General features: G+C 44.1%; 2 protein-coding genes across 3 annotated transcripts; both read right to left on the reverse strand.

The window, feature by feature from the left end:
* Nucleotides 1–552: 552 nt before the first annotated feature.
* Nucleotides 553–7,271, reverse strand: manba (mannosidase, beta A, lysosomal). The gene is made up of 17 exons (XM_062397875.1): nucleotides 6,966–7,271; nucleotides 6,272–6,366; nucleotides 6,083–6,188; nucleotides 5,828–6,001; nucleotides 5,544–5,667; nucleotides 5,154–5,323; nucleotides 4,913–5,023; nucleotides 4,647–4,798; nucleotides 4,397–4,514; nucleotides 4,062–4,148; nucleotides 3,083–3,250; nucleotides 2,737–2,955; nucleotides 2,491–2,655; nucleotides 2,115–2,259; nucleotides 1,862–2,004; nucleotides 1,525–1,782; nucleotides 553–1,376 (listed from the first exon to the last, which is right to left on the reverse strand). The coding sequence occupies exons 1-17, from the start codon at nucleotides 7,164–7,166 to the stop codon at nucleotides 1,152–1,154; spliced, it is 2,661 nt and encodes an 886-aa protein (XP_062253859.1). The 5' UTR covers nucleotides 7,167–7,271; the 3' UTR covers nucleotides 553–1,151.
* An 830-nt stretch (nucleotides 7,272–8,101) lies between these two features.
* LOC133962495 (ubiquitin-conjugating enzyme E2 D2-like) lies at nucleotides 8,102–14,252 on the reverse strand. Of its 2 annotated transcripts, XM_062398120.1 has the most exons (8): nucleotides 13,777–14,252; nucleotides 12,617–12,680; nucleotides 12,045–12,076; nucleotides 11,849–11,926; nucleotides 11,415–11,520; nucleotides 10,961–11,054; nucleotides 10,720–10,769; nucleotides 8,102–9,205 (listed from the first exon to the last, which is right to left on the reverse strand). In XM_062398120.1, the coding sequence occupies exons 1-7, from the start codon at nucleotides 13,798–13,800 to the stop codon at nucleotides 10,721–10,723; spliced, it is 447 nt and encodes a 148-aa protein (XP_062254104.1). In that variant the 5' UTR covers nucleotides 13,801–14,252; the 3' UTR covers nucleotides 8,102–9,205; nucleotide 10,720. The 2 variants fall into 2 exon arrangements, with proteins under 2 accessions (XP_062254104.1, XP_062254105.1); XM_062398121.1 differs by lacking the exon at nucleotides 10,720–10,769 and having other exon boundaries at nucleotides 13,777–14,249.
* Between the last annotated feature and the right edge of the window lie 700 nt (nucleotides 14,253–14,952).

Consider the following 14,952-nt stretch of genomic DNA (forward strand, 5'->3'; position numbering starts at 1 on the left):
GTTTAACTACATATGATAAACACTTTATCAGAAAGTGCTAATCTCTGATCATGTAGCCGGTGAAAGTGGAGCTCATTCTAACTGTCCTGTGAACAGTCGGCTGGAACAGCATCATATTTTAGAAACTGGTTGAATTTCGGCAGGTTGAAAGAAACCTCATCTGCAACGTAACTGCTTAATTAATGCAGTGCAGTAAAATGTACTTTATTTGCCTCTGAAGAAGGAGGGTCATTTACTTAATACTCAAGTACTTTAAAATTATACTTAAGTAGACTATAAGCAAATACACTTTGTCAGATTTCACCATTGTTGTCAACAGTTTCAATGGAATCGACATGATGATGCAACAAAGGGACTGAAGGGATTAAATGATGAGTCAATCGAAAGAGAGCAGAACACTCACTGTTCAACTCAAACAAACTTATCAGTCAACTCTATAACTTTAAGATTTTTAACTGTTAAAAAAAAGATAAATGAAAAACGAATCAATCGACAAGTGATCAAAATAATCATTCAGGCAAGATACTGTTAACAAAACAATGGAGTCGTTACTGTTTTTGAGCAACATGTGTTTATTACTTAAAATATTTCTATGAATAGCACCGACTGAGCAGAAAAGTACTTGAATGTCAAAAGCAACAACATCTAAAAAAGGTCTAAATTAAGAAAAGACACAAAAGTATACATTTGTTGGATGGTACGTAATAACAACACAATACAAAAATGTCAAGTATTAAGAGTCTTTGCTCGGTTAATTATCTGAATCCTGCAATAATGCAAAACAAACAAAAGCGAAATGGTTTCAGTGCATCGTAAACTGTCATCTGCTAAATGAAGCTCAGTCAAGATAACGTTTCATTTCCACAACAGCAAAAAGGCTGCTGGTGAGTCCTCACAAATACAAAAGACAGTGGATCATATTCTCAGATCTGTCTGTCGAAGAAGTGACTTCAGAATGTTTTATAAAGACCTGAATGGTTTGATACTTGATCTCCTGCCACGTCAGGAACCCTCCAGTCGCCTCAGGCCTCAGTTTAGGTTCATGGACATTTCATCCCCGTCTCTGACTGTGTCTGTGTGAATCAAAGCATCATACTCGACATGTTTCCTTTGATTTCATCACCTTCGTATCAACGCTCGCTGCTCGTGGATCAGTACACGTCGGTTAAAGACGTGACGCTGAGGGATCTGGAGAGTTCTGTGTCGCTGGTCGGACGCCACGCATCGAAGCTGACCGTCATGTTCCCAGAGGCCATCAGGAAGCCGTTGGAGCTGAAGCGTCCGGGGATGTTTCCCACGTCGAGCCACACAAAAGGAGCCACGGAGGAAGAGTGGAGGGTGATGACGAGGGCAGACTCCGCCTCCTGCACTTTGGCCTGCAGGAACACACACAAAGCTTTAGTCCGATATCATTTACGTGCATGTTTCCTCAATTCCCAGTTATGTTCTGCCTCATCGTTCTGTGGTTTTAATCAATATTTGTGCAGAAGTCAGTAAAGCTTCTGTTTTCCCGCGGGGACTCACTGTGATGTTTGGTCTCTGGAGTCCCTCAGCGTCTTTGGGTGAGCACAGGAAGTGGTGGTTGGTGGGACCCTGCCGGCCGCTGCCGTCCTCCAGGTGGAAGGTGAGCAGGCAGGTGGTCCGGGTGCAGCGTCCACATCCTGCCAGCAGGGCGGCAACGGGCTGTTTAAACACCTCCACGGCGCTGCCTCCGGGGACCAGGAGCGGGTCGGACCTCAGCGTGCACACAGGATCTGAACGAGACCAGGAGAACACGGTCACCTGAGCCACAGAAGAAGAAAGGGACGAGTTAGAGAACTATAAAAACACATACAGATACAGTTAACGATAGAACACGTACCACCGCCCTGAGCTTCAGGTCGTGACTCAGGTCGGAGACGGCGTAGATGAACAGAGTGTCTGCGTCCTCGAAACCAACCGGAAGCACGGGGGCGAAGAAGCTCTGAGCAAAATAATGAAGCATTTTCCACTTCCCACCAAACTCTGCACACAGAAACATGACGGGAATGATATGTTAGTATTTCCCCGACACTGACCTCTAATCTGGTTATGTATAGTTTAATGTACAATGTAGTTTCTTGAACTTCACTCACCTATTGATGACCAGGAAGGCCCCTGCCAAATATCATTGAGCTGCCAGTAGAGGGCGCCCATGGTTTGACCTTTGCCCTCAACGATCTCGGTACGACTCCGCCGATAAAACTCCGTCTGAGTCTTCACACACTGAGCCTGCGTGACCTGGGAAAGACACCGGATCATTACCACATGTACACAGGGTTGAAAACAAAACTAAATGAATGCTGACAGGGGATCTACACCATATTACCAGATTACAACAGCTGTTAATGTTTAAACCACCATCTCATATTGAAACCGATAAAGTGAGGTTCAAACAATTGACCTCATATACTGCAGGGTACAGTACATCAGTGAAATGCACGAGAAACTTTTTGTTCTTGTGAGTTTCACCTGAGAGATGTACAGAGTGTCGGTGAATCTCTTCAGGGGATCTGTGGCGTTGGGCAGGTGGAAGTGAAAAGCCGCCTGCAGTAACATCTGCTGGTTCCCGTCCTCGTGATGCTGACGATGGGAAGTGAAGTCACTGTCGTAGCTCCAGTCTTCTTCCACGGAAACCTTAAGCATCACGAAAACAGTCAAAACTCCATTTATTGAGCCCAGGAAAACAAAACACAGCTGGAGGGTGTGTTCACTCACCGGCTGCAGCGTGGAGAAGGAGGGCCAGGACTGGAAGCCGTACTCAGAGGCGAAACGCGTTCGAGGGAAAGTCCGCCAGTCCCAGCAGTCGAGGAGGTAGCTGTAGAAATGAGTGTCCCCGTAGTGAGGGTCATACGGATCCTCTGCCACCCAGCCCTGCCGCTCCGACTCAGCCCCGTTCGTGGGACTGGACACGAGATACGGTCGACTCTGGTCCTCCTGGAGGAGAGAACTGGCTTTAAGGACTTATAGAAGGAGGATGGCTGAGACTTAATGGTTACACGTCAATCTGGAACATCTTAAAACACAAATCCAGCCTTTTCTTTAAATATGACTGGTCACTCACTTCTTGCACAATCTTCCTTATGTTGTTGACGTAGAGCGTCACATAGTCTCTGGTGTACGTGGGCCTCTGGGAAGCCGGGATACTGAACCAGTCTGTTGCCAGAGCAGCTTCGTTTTCATTGTTACCGCTCCAGATGATTATCGAGGGGTGAGACTTGAGGCGTTGAAGCTGGCGAGTAAGAATAAGACAAAAAACTCAATACATTTCATTTGATTGTACAGATTCATCGGGAGACAGTTAAAATATCATCTTCAAAATGAGTTTGATGGTTCACACCGACTTGGAATAAGGAGAAAAGTGACTTTACGTGAGAAATCTGAATGTTCCAGACTTTTTACTGTTGTCGTGAACGCGTCTGACCTGGAAAATCTCCTGTTGTGTTCCGAGTATGAGAAAAGACAAACTCTGGAAAATGTCTGGAGCCTATTTGCTTGAATTTTCATAACTGAAAACTGCTCGACAGAAGCAGAGTCAGGTCCAGCCGGTTGAAGAGTGAAGCTGAACTGTATATGAGTTAAAAAAAAAATTGAGGTCATTAAAAACCGGAGCTTATCTCCAATATTCAGCAGGGAACTTTTAAAATATGAAGAATTCTAAACAGAGTTTGGTGGATTTGATACAACTGCAGCTCTTCTGGTTCAGGAAGCAGAGGATCATGGGTAATATCCACCAGTTCAGTTGTGTTCCAGAGAGCGGGGCTACACAACAACTCAACACATTGATAGATTTTTTTTTCCCCCTTCAATAAACCTCCATCACTTGGATACGGAGCCCGACAGGATTAGTCACCATGTGTGGCTGCAGGGGGCGCTGTTGCTCAGTAAAAGTTACACAGTGTTGCTTTAAGACACAGTTAACTGATCCCTATATGTTGTGTTTAGTTATCTGTGTATTTTTCACACACATGTCTCTTCAGTTTCCAGATATGACATTTTCTGAACCATGAAAAATTATATTGACGGATGAAAACGTCACTCACCTGCTGGACGACCTCTTCTCTGACTGTCTGGATGAAGTCGTCCTCAGTGGGATACAAGGCGCAGGCAAACATGAAGTCCTGCCAGATCTGAAGACGCATATTTAAACACTGTGAGCTTCCTTCTGTTCTACAATGTGTTCATGAGTCACAGAGCAAAACCGAAATCTCTCAGGAATATTATAAACAAGTTAATTTGTGAGTAAAGGACATGCAACAGTGATGCTTGGGGAGTAAATGCATTTATGGAAGATTTTAAAAGACAATCACAAGATTATAATTTCTCAATCAACATCTTTCAGTCAAGTGAAAGAGAGAAGATGGATGAGAGCGGGTACCATGATTCCAAGTTCATCGCAGACACTGTAGAAAATATCCTGTTCATAAACTCCTCCCCCCCACACCCTGAGCGTGTTCATGTTGGCGTCCACTGCCGACTGCAACAAGTTCCTGATGCTGCAAAACAAACAAAGAGAAAATTCAAACATTCAGGAATGTAAAAGTAGAGGAACAGGATTTGTCCTGTGATTCAAAGTCAGACAATAATCTGCACAAACAAGCGGAGAAGCTTTTCAAAGTAAAACTCACACGTCAGGGGAGATCTGGTCCTGGAAGGAGTGAGCCGGGATCCAGTTGGAGCCTTTGAGGAAAATTGGTTTCCCGTTGATGCGGAAATAGAAACTCAGACCTGGAGACCCGAGGACCGGTTCCTGGATGAGTTCCACTGTTCGAAAAGAAACCTGCAGGTGGCGATAAACACATTAAACCCACTGGAGTGTACATCGCTTCCACTACAGCTTTAGTGACACAAAGGTGTTGTGATCGTAGAGGAGATCCTGCCAATGACCGCTGACCTTGGACTTTGTATTCAGGATCAAAAGTCCATCCTGATGTCCTCGGACACTGAGCTGGTAACAGGGCTGGTCCCCGTGTGTGTGGGGCCACCACAGCTTCACCTCTCTGCTCTGGAAGTAGAAAACATTCTTAAATCCTCGGCACCATCAAAATGCTTCAGGCAACAATACGCTCACAGAAATAAGACCTTCATTTACACACAAAGCTGCAAAGATTGATTTTATTTCCTGTCCAACTTACCGTGTTAATGTGTAACATGAAGATGTTCTTGGTCTTTCCTGAGACAAACTGTGTCTGGAAGCTTTGCTCTGACTCCAGCTCTGGGATGGAGAGAGAAACTTGTCCGCTCGTTGTCTGAACTGCGTCGACAAGAAGCTCAACCTGGACGCTCCACTGAGAGAGGCCGGAGTCTGGGGACACCAACAGATCATCAAGACAAAGACAGAAACTATATTATTAATCCAATTCGTGTAAACGAAGCTGAGATAGAGCCCCGCGAGGAGAGAGAACATCTTGAAAAGGTATCAGTTTATCAATTTAAGGCAGGATGTAGTTAAGGTTTTCAGGAATTTATCTGTGTTCTCTAATCAATAAAAGGTTTTTATAATGCAGTTGTGATAATGGACGTACTGTACAGAGGGACAGAGGAAACCTGGACGAGCTGCAGGACGTCAAACGCCTCCACACAAACCCCCTTCCACAGTCCCATGGTCGGGAAGGACGGGCCCCAGTCCCAGCTGAAAGAGCTTTGCTCCTGCAACACAACACTGAGTATGAACCTGCACAGTCATAGAAACAGTGTAAGAGACTTTTGTTTGTTCATTTATTAAAACTTTAAAACTAGAACAGCGTTAAGTAGATCAAGATAATCCTGATTTTCCCACCAAAGGTAAAAAACTGTACAACGATCGTACTTTCCTGATGAAGTTGACGTGACACACCCCCTTCTGAACATCTGGAGGACACTCCGGAGGAACCCGGTAGGCCGAGTGAGCTTCCCTCCGCTCAGAGGCGTAGAGAACCGGAGACATCAAACCGACCTTCAGCTCATTAACCCCGTCCCTCAGCAGGTCTCTGACCGAGATGTCCTGCAGATCAGACAACAGGTGACACAGCTTCACACGAGAGGAAGGAACGTGTTGACACTGAGACTCTTCTCTTCAACTTACATATCTGCGGAACATGTTGTCCGTGCTGCCCACTGAGACGCCATTGAGCCGGATCGATGCCACGGTGTCCACGCCGTCAAAGGAGAGCAGGACCTTCTGTTTGTTCCTGTTCCAGCAGAGCAACACACGTGAGTCCGGATCAGGAAACAGAAAACACTTTTAAACATTAAGATAAATCATGACACTGACCTCACGCGGGCCGACACGTTGAACACGGTCGTGTACGTCCAGTTTTCTAAAGCAATCCACCGATAAGTCAAATCATTGAACCTGAAATATGGGTCCTGAAATCAGGGGAAAGGGTTTAACTGACAAAAAACTTTTTTGTTGTATAGAACCTAAAATCTGGTGAGAATAGGTATCATTTATTATGATTTATTAAATAGGTGCATTTTATTGCATCTATTTACCACCAAATGTTTACTGTCTCTCTCTCTCTCCTACAAACACACACACACACACACACTGGAGACTTATCGTAACCACATTTACAACTTGGCTAACCCGAGTGTTAACCTTAAATTTCAAATTAACCTTAAAGCACGTCCTAAATTCAATGTACACTTGCTTCATGTCCCCATAAGGAAGACACGTCCCCAAAATGTGAGTGGGTAAACAGATTGAGGACCCCACACCATGAGTTAAACCTTGAACACACACACACACACAGGAAAGAGTAACTGAGAGCAACACTGATCATAATCGATCATTAAATGCTGCAACTATAATAGATTTCATGTGAAGTCGTCATCAAAAGTCAAACTGAAATTAAGATTCAATTGACTCATGTTGTAAAATTAAAATGATGCTTCAACACATTAGAATGCATCGATTGGTTGATTGATTGACTGATTGATTGACTGATTAATTGATTGATTCCCACCTGGATGACTCCCTGCTGCTGCAGAGCCGAGTGGACACATCCGGGCACCTGAGCAGCCAGGGACACGGAACCGTTGGAGTTTGACAGACTCCATTTCCCGTCCAGACTCAGAGACTCCGGAGAACAACCGGACACAACTCCGACAAACAAACACAACAACCCACCGAGGGTCCGAGGACACGTGTCCCCGCTCGCAGTCATAGTCCCGGCTCTGTTGTCGACATCGTACGTGAAATAAAACACGCAAACAAAAGGAGAACACCGAGGGGGTTTGTTTTGGTTTCGTCCACTGCCTGAGGGAGCACTTCCGTGTGTTGTCATGTGACCCCTCTCTGTGAGTCACGTGATCAGAGTTCAAGCACGAGGGACACATCTGGCGCGAAAGCTTATTTTTTCTTTAATTGGTCCCAATCAAATAATATTTACTGTTGTGTGTTAACAAGAAAATATAAATAAGTTCATATTTGTATTTAAACTGCCATAATGTGACAGAGAGATATTGTAATTGGAAACGTTGATGTACCGGAGCTATTGTTTAACAAGTAAATATATACAATGTTCCTATGTTCAATAACTAGAGTGACCATCATTACGTGTAATGTTGTCATTGTAAAAACTGATCCAAATTTAGTTTTATTTTAAATGATCGAAGACACATCAAAGCCGTTTTTAGCTTCTGAGACTATGAAACATTAAAATCTAATAGATACACATCAGATCACTTAATGGGTTTGATCTTCTTTGGGGATCAAGATCTGTGCATAATACCTAGAAACATTAACAAAAATGTCCCATGTTGCATTCTTAAAAAGTAAACATTCCTAGATCTGCACATTCAATTAAATGTGTTCTTTCAAGGCCTCATCCCTGCACAGAGTTCAGTTTGGTAATTTTTGTGTAATCCTGCTGGCACGCGAACTAACAAAGAAACCAGGTTAAAACACAACCACTGAAAAACGACCTCAGACTCCAAATTAGTTAAAAAAATATCGTTACCACAGAGATTTCCCCTGTTATCAAGGAACAGCAGATTTGACAAAACAGACATTTGATCTTTATACACGTGTGAAAACATGACAAAAAACACATCAACCAAACTTTAACATTCTTTTTATATTAAAAGCGAAACGACTCTGTTCTCTTTATGGTTTAAGTAACTTTATTGAAGGGAAAACTAAAAAGAAATAGAGCCACAAGTTGATTATCAACCATCAGCTTTGCGTCAATATTTTCGGGCTACAAGAAGACAGTGTTCAAGTGGGCATTAAAAACTAATTGCTCATCTACTGGCTTCTAAATAACAAAAAAGAAATAGAAAGCCTTTGAGGGGAACCAAATTTTTTTCCAACTGTTCAGCCTTACAATCCACTTAATTTGCAGAAACATCAGATATAATAGCCTACCTTTATTAACATGCATAAAATACAACATTGAAGTTCTTATATTTTTGTTTCCTTAACATTGATATATAATGCTGTGCTTCTCTGTACACACACTGGTAGTGGAATAAGATACACTTCTTTCCTCAGGTAATAAATCCCTATGCTAATGATCAGAAGAACACACTGACGTCCCACCGACCGGTTTCACTCGTCTTTCAGAGAGAAGGCATTCCCCGTTTTCAGATTGGATCACTTTCACAGAATGGCAGATTGTTTTTTTTGCCTATCAGAAAACTTGAAACGCATACATTTTTATACGTAACAGCTTCTGTAGAAACGCGGAGGAGCTCAGCTGACCTCAAAGGAAACATCGACCTCGCAGGATCCAGCCGGTCCCCCCCCGTTGGTCGTCATGGGGCTGAGCTGGTTCAGCATCAGGGGACCAGTTGCATCAGATTCTACTACGTGTATGTGCAGAGTGAATGACTAACATCACCAAATCTGGGTTGAAAAACTCGTACTGGTGCATGCTCAAGCTGAGTGTTCAGAACCATGGTGATTGTTTTTTCTTTTCTTTTTTTTAAATCCGTACAAAATGGGAATTGAAACCTCACAGAAACTGGCATGTGTCCTAGAGAGAAAACACTATCTTCTTATGAGCACTCAGGTGGGGTGGGGGGTGGGGGGGGGAGGAACGGAAAGGAGGGTAAAATGCTCTGATTAACAAAAAGTGAAAAAGAAGAAACAGAATCCTGGAATTTTAAGTTTGAATCAGCGACCACATTTTTCCACCAGCTTCCCGGACGATGCCATCACATTGCGTATTTGGTTGTCCATTCTTTTGCCATTCTGGTGTATCTGCAAGGAGGGGAAAGCAGAGGGGGAATCAGAAACTCTCAAGCCTATAATTCAAACAGGTTTTACTTTACCACATGCATCTGAGCAAAGTGCTTCCTAAAACATCCAGGCAAGCAGAGACTGCACAAGTATACCGGACACGTCATGCACACGTTTCTGATTATTAAAATGTCTTTGTGCTTTCACACCAATACCTCGAATCTTTGTCAGAACCAAACCTCTTCATGCAGAGTTAGTGGCGACATGTACATGCACAGACAATCTGCTTCTAACCCGGGTATTCAAATAATCTGATTATTGGCTTGGTCGACGTTTATCAGTCTAGAAAAGGGGATAATTATACATATATTCATATTAGGAAAAAGACACTGGTGTTAAATCTTTTACCCCATTCGTTTAAATAGAGAAGCAGCATTGATTTGGTTCAGTTGCTCCTTTGACTCCTGATTTATGTTTAAGTGAAGACACCTCATCTACCAGATATTAAACTTTGTACTTTCAGTTATGTTGGCGCAGCTGCAGAAATGTGCTGATTAGATGACTGGCAGATATGAAACAGTTAACAGTTCATAATTCATGTTCAGTTTTTTGTCCTTATGGAAAAACACAAAGAGAAAAACGGTCCAGATGATAAAAATCCTTAATAAAGCTTTTTCATTTTCCCAAACACAGGGAGTCATGAAGTAGCTGAGGACTGTAGCGGACCAACATCAGCTCAACTAATTTCTAAAATCTCCGCTTCTGTGTTGATTGTTGGAAGTTTTCTATTTATGACAAATATTTATTGAAGTTTTCTTTGCCTAGAGTCTGAAACACTGTGTTTGGAAACCCGGCTGATATAATTCTTCCTCCGCACGTCTGCAGTTTGTCATCACTGCTCACGAATGCAGCTTGTTTTGGCAGCAGACCATAGGCGTTTCCTTAAGTGCACCACCGAATCTTTTACAATGGTCCCTGCTGACAACTGAGTCAGCCTGCAACACTGACTGTAAATTAAAAGGAGGCCAATTACCTGAGATGATCACCTGACTGAAGCTCATCTCAGGTCATGTTGATTTAATTCTTTTAAACTCGTGTTATGATGTTAAATGGTCAGAAATAAAGTTGTAAGGGTCATACAAGGTTAAGGTAAATTTTCCATACCACATTTTGTACATAAGGACGATATCCCACTAGTATTTAGAACTGTTTAAATTATAAATCTACTCTTTTGCGTCTGATTCTATCAAAGTTTTTGTGCATTGACAGACTTCAACCAATCAGATCATACAGATGTTAACAGGCCTGTATTAGTGATAACCCAGAATCCTCATGAGACCATCTCCCCCGTGGTCTGACTCAGAGATCATTTACAGCAGCACACCTGAGAGTAGTACAACCACAACTCGGAAAAACTGCCGTAGCTTTCTGCATAACAGAGATCTCGAGCCTCTGGTTATGCCAGTCAGACCAGAGCACCAAAAAACACAACCAACCACTCCAACTGCACTACCCAAGATGCAGCGGGGCCTCACCCTAAAGCATGGCATACTTCGCCGTCCACTCCTGAGCTAATTTATTGTACCTGACGAGAGTGAAACTAGGTTACACACTGAGAACTGTGTACACGTCCATCTTCATCAAGCATCTCTTTGGAAGTGGAACTTATTGTGGATAATGCAGCATAACATATGTACAGCAGGGCTGGGGCACAGATTTGAATATTCATATTGGCAGAGGAAAGATTTACATATATATATATAAATACACACTTACTTCTGACTATCTGTTTTGTAGATCCGTGCGATCTCTGGCACTAGTGGGTCGTCAGGGTTTGGGTCACATAGGAGTGAGCAAATGGAGAGAAGAACTGCGAGAAATAGAAAACACCCATTAAGACCAATTATTATTTACATTTCTAGTTATTTAATACAAGTTGTTTATCGTCCACATTTTTACTAACTACACCATGTTTAATGAAACATATTCTGTTACTGTGTAGTATAAAACAAAATAAAAAGAAGCACAAACACACAAAAGCAGTAAAATCTGTAATGATTCTTTAAACTGGGCTTCAACAGTAAAACCAAACTACAAGGTTATAATTCTGCCAGTTGTGTTGTTATGTTGGTGAACCTATGGTTGTGTGTTGTGGCCCTTCAATATGTGTCCATCAAAAACTAAATTATTAATCCACCATGATGGCTGACAAAGTTGCGGTGATCCATACCTTTAGAAATAGTAAGTGCAGGAGACCACTGTGATCTGAGAATATCCAGACAGATACTGCCGTTACTGTTAATATTTGGGTGGTAAATTCTTGTTGTAAATGCAACCTGAAAAACACAAAAACAAGGAAACACACACACGTCAGATCAGGCCGAATGACACACTCACTCCCCAGGTGTCATTCCTGTAAACAAGGCGGAGACATCTGATGCCTCTGACTATTATCTTCTGGAATGACAGGTATTAAATCATGGGGGTGGTGACGCTGACAGTATCACTGTTGTTGTTGTTAACACAGACATTTGATTTTGAAGAACTCCCATAAAACAAGAAGAAAGTTGTCCTGGGTTTTAGCGTAAACAGTGTTCCCCCCCCCCCCCCCAGTACCAGACAAAGAAACCCCTGTGTCAGGTACGATCCACCACAGGACTTTACCTTGGGGGGTTTGAAGGGGTAGTCTGTGGGGAAATGAATTGTCAGGAAGAAAACTCCACCCTGATATGGACTGTCAATCTGTGAGGGGGGGGGGGGGGGGGGGGGGGTGAGAGAAAAAAGAAATAATGACTTTAATAAATGTCTTTTTGTGTGGATTTAAAAAAAGCAACTGGTTTATCAGGAAGTCGGTACTTACAGGTCCCATGATCGTGGCTTGCCAGTGAAACACTGCAGAGAACAGAAAGCAAAAGTCAGAACAGAAAGGTCACAGGCTCTGATCTGCGATCGGGAAGTTTTCAACACAAACATTTACTGATTTCCAGCACTTGACCTACATCCAACAGGGATTTGTTAGTGTTGATGAAAACATTGAGGTCTAAAAGAATAAAATCACTTTACTGTGTCCACCCCCCCGATTAGCTATCATCACATTGTGCAAGGCAGCTCACATCGAGCTCAGCTGCCAACAAGGAAACTTTACGAGCCGCCACATTTCTGTCGATCACGTAAACAGAAACTTAAGCCAATTATTTTAAACTTGTCAATCTGCCAGCCTGGAAAAATGTTTCATCTTTTCCAATGTGATAATCCGAGGCTGATTTTCTCCTGTGTGATAAGTGATAAGTGTGTCTGTGGAGGACGACCTCCTGGTCAAACAACAACAACATGTAAACAGCCGTCATGAGGGAAATCAAACCAAGATGTCGACAAACACATAATAAAACCAGATTGAAGTGTGTAGAGAAAAATTTGAGCTCCAGCACTTACTGTCATCGCCCACTGGGCCGGCCGAGCACTGTGCTGGGGGGTCACGAGCCAGGTCATTGAGCTCCTGTAACGGAAAGAGGTTTACAACAATCACCGATTAAGACCACTGTGATCCTCGGAGAAGGAAAAACAACACAAATCTTATAATACATGTGCTGCAACGAGGAAGACGAGGAGGAGGAGGAGGAGAAGCACGAGGAGTTCTTTTTAAAAACATAAACACATATCGGGGTGTAAATATCAGCATGGAAGGAAAATGCCAAATGACAGGTTGTGTGCTTATTTCCCAACAGCCCCCCCTCCCCCAGCAGCTGGTGTTGTTATCTGCTGCCACTTCAAGATCAACTCTGACCGAGGAGTCAGGGAGGACGCCTGGGTACAGATGAGACCTGTGCACACACACACAGACACACTACACACACACACTAGTACTGTTATTTTTAGGCTGGCATCTATTTCCGAGGAGCGAGGTGGAAGCCACTGCCCCACCCGGGCCCTGCTTCACTGTTTCATAAGTTCAGTGGAGGAGCTTCACGTCAACAACAGCAGGGGGATGAAGTCAGGGGTGTTGATCTCATCTCCTCTGCCTCCATTTCAGTGGCGGAGGACACACACACTGTGACGTGCTCGGCACAAATGGGTTAGGACCACATACCAGGGAAGTGTATCACGAACACTGCGCTGATCCACTGCCCCGATATCATGAGTCATGAGTTTCGGTAACGTCGTAGTCAGTCGTGTTGTGAAATAATTTGACACAACACGACTGAGGTGGAAAACACACACAAAATCCAGCGTGAGGCAACAATACAAAGTGTGTGTCTGTGTGTGTGTGGAGAGGGAGCAAAGTGTTGGGCAATGCACGAGGCCTCGTCTCTGAGCCGAGCCTGGAAAGTGAAACCGCTAATGTTCCCCCGGCTAACAGCCCCCCAAAGCCCGAGCGGGGTCTCAACACGCCTTTAGCCGTGTCAAAGACCCCCATCCGGCGGGTGGTGGCCCCTGCGTGTTAGCACGACCTCCGGGGCGGAAGACAAGGGGAACTCTCCGTCCACCAGGCTCCACCGCCGGGTTCCCAACAAGCGGGCTGCCGCTCCGGTACTACCGCCTGTGGGAGGCTAGGCGCTGCGGAGCTAGCGTGCGAACGACGCGGTGTTTCTTACCTTGTGGATCCGTTTCAGGGCCATCGTCTGTCGGTGGTGTGTGCGCTTCGATCTGAGGAGGGGGGTTCCGGTCCGAGGGGCGATGCGGGCGACCCCGATGTGCCAGGATGAGCCGCTGCCGGGTGTTTAACAGGCGGACGCGAGGTCAACTCCGCGGCCTTCTTCTTCTTCTTCTTCTTCTTCTCGGGGGGCTAGCGGAGCTGGCTAACGGGCGAGCTAACACTACGTATGCGCGGTGGTAACAAAGCTAGCTGGCGGTCTGATCCGCCGGGAGATGCGGTGTAAAGTCCTCGCGTTTCCCCGCTGGGTCGAGCGCCTGGTGCTGGTGTTTCACTCGGGATGATCCGTGGTCTCCTCTCTGGAGGCTGAGGAAGCGCGTGAGCCGGGTGAAGTAACCCGGGCGATAAAGCTCCTGTTCCGCTGCTGTCTGTCGGTAGCTCCGGTTGTAGCCCACTAGCGGCGGAGCGGGTGTATGAGACGATTTATGGCTGAAGGAGGCGCAGCGGCGGCGGAGGGACGGAGCGGATGTGATGGAGGGTTGGTGACGAGCCAACACACATAAATACACACACCTATAAACACACACACACAAATACCCACATCTATAAATACACACATACATACACACACACAAACACTTAATTAAACACGTACACACGTATACACACACACCAACATATTCACAGAGACACACTAACATATTCACACACCTATAAACAAACATGAATACACATACCTACAAACGTACACACATACTAACACACATACATGAATACACACACCCTAACACACAAAAAGAGACAAACTAACCGATACACACACACATATATATACACACACTAAGACATTCACAGAGACACACTAACATATACACACACATATACATATACACACTAAGACAAACAAACATATACCCACATATATACAGAGAGAGAGACACACACATGCACACACACAAACACAAAAATATATAAGCACACATGCATGTACACAGAGACCGACTAACATACTCACACATATATACAAAGAGAGAGAGACACACACAAATATATATAGACACGTACATAGACAGACACACATATTTACACACACAAACAGGCCTGCCAGGACATATCAGATTTGAAATGTTAATGTCTCTTGTTAATGATCATTTTCTAAATATGTGTCACATTAGAA

This window comes from Platichthys flesus, chromosome 10, assembly GCF_949316205.1.
Source record: "Platichthys flesus chromosome 10, fPlaFle2.1, whole genome shotgun sequence".
Classification (NCBI taxonomy): domain Eukaryota; kingdom Metazoa; phylum Chordata; class Actinopteri; order Pleuronectiformes; family Pleuronectidae; genus Platichthys; species Platichthys flesus.

Coding starts and splice junctions, on each gene's coding strand:
- manba (XM_062397875.1), bottom strand. CDS start 7,166: ATGACTGCGAGCGGGGACACGTGTCCTCGGACCCTCGGTGGGTTGTTG. Junction 5,668..5,827: donor ACGTCAACTTCATCAGGAAA/GTACGATCGTTG, acceptor GTTGTGTTGCAG/GAGCAAAGCTCTTTCAGCTG. Junction 2,260..2,490: donor ACACTCTGTACATCTCTCAG/GTGAAACTCACA, acceptor TGTCTTTCCCAG/GTCACGCAGGCTCAGTGTGT.
- LOC133962495 (XM_062398120.1), bottom strand. CDS start 13,800: ATGGCCCTGAAACGGATCCACAAG. Junction 12,681..13,776: donor CCCTGAAACGGATCCACAAG/GTAAGAAACACC, acceptor TTTCCGTTACAG/GAGCTCAATGACCTGGCTCG. Junction 11,055..11,414: donor TGCACTTACTATTTCTAAAG/GTATGGATCACC, acceptor TATTTCTCGCAG/TTCTTCTCTCCATTTGCTCA.